Genomic DNA, 1,020 nt, shown 5'->3' on the forward strand with positions numbered 1-1,020 from the left:
GGTACCACCTTTTAGACCGAGTGGGCCTAACATGACTCCCTTCCCCGCCCCTTACCCCCCGACACTCCCCAGCCCCGGGCCCGGACCACTCACCTTCTGACTCTGCAGCTCACACTCCTGCAAAAGCCGCTCACAGGCCCTGATGCGTTTCCGGATCAGGTCCTGCTTGGAGGCTGACAGGAGGAGGCCCTTGGGGTCCAGGTTCCCGATGATGTCGAACCACACGGGGCAGCCTTCGTAGTCGTAGCCGCACAGACCACCCGAGTCATACCGCTGGATCACCTGGGGTAAGGTCCTCCCTCACATCGGCCCCCCGGCCATGTCCCTGCTCCATCAGGCAGCTGGACATGGGCGGGGCGGGGAGCAGGGAGTGAAGTGGGGATGGTGTGTGGCTCACCTCTGAGGGCTGCCACGAGAGGATGTTGTCCAGGTCCTGTTGCTTCCGGAACTCGAGGTGCTGTGGAGACAGGGCAGGGCCTGGAGGCTGTGTGCCCAAAGGTCCCTCTGCTCGAAGCCACCGAGACCTGGCCACAGCATCCCCCGGGCTCTGCCAACACTGAACGGGGGGTGGGGACACCGGGAGCAGGACCGTGGGGGGCCTGGGTCCGATGCCAAAAGGGGTCCAAGGAGGGGGGAAGAAGAAATGTGACAACAGGACAGGGCGAGGCCCCCACCCTTTGTGGCTGATCCCTGGGGTGCAGCGTGGGAGGCGGCAAGCGCAGGAGAACGGGGCCTCACCTTCCGGAGCATGTCCTCGGATTTCTTCAGGTCGAAGTTCTGAGCTGCGGGAAGAGTCGAGGTAAGAGGAGGCTCGAGGCCGGATCTAGAGCAAGCTATTCTCCGAAAAACTCATGAGGACATTGTGGGGGGGAGGCCCTGTCTGTTCCCGACACCCCAAGGATCCACTGGGGGTCTGGCAAGTCTGTGAAAATGGGAGGATCTTTAATTCTCTAGAAGGCTTTGGAGGAAGTCTTGATTTCGGTTTGCAGGGCTTTTTAAACTCTTCATTCTAAAGGTTTA

General features: G+C 61.0%; 1 protein-coding gene across 2 annotated transcripts in view; it reads right to left on the minus strand.

The window, feature by feature from the left end:
• The window catches only part of LOC102751607 (SEC14-like protein 4), an 11,186-nt gene that overhangs the window by 7,161 nt on the left and 3,005 nt on the right, over positions 1 to 1,020 (minus strand). Inside the window, exons 3-5 of one of the 2 annotated variants that reach the window (XM_006762082.2) lie at positions 739 to 782; positions 398 to 457; positions 94 to 282 (exon numbers count right to left, since the gene is read on the minus strand). In XM_006762082.2, the coding sequence (XP_006762145.1) occupies positions 94 to 282; positions 398 to 457; positions 739 to 782 (293 nt within the window). Of the gene's footprint in view, positions 1 to 93; positions 283 to 397; positions 458 to 738; positions 834 to 1,020 lie in introns of those variants that run through there. The other variant, XM_015562893.1, reaches the window with a different exon arrangement.

The sequence above is a fragment of the Myotis davidii genome, unplaced genomic scaffold (genome assembly GCF_000327345.1).
Source record: "Myotis davidii unplaced genomic scaffold, ASM32734v1 scaffold478, whole genome shotgun sequence".
Classification (NCBI taxonomy): Eukaryota; Metazoa; Chordata; class Mammalia; order Chiroptera; family Vespertilionidae; genus Myotis; species Myotis davidii.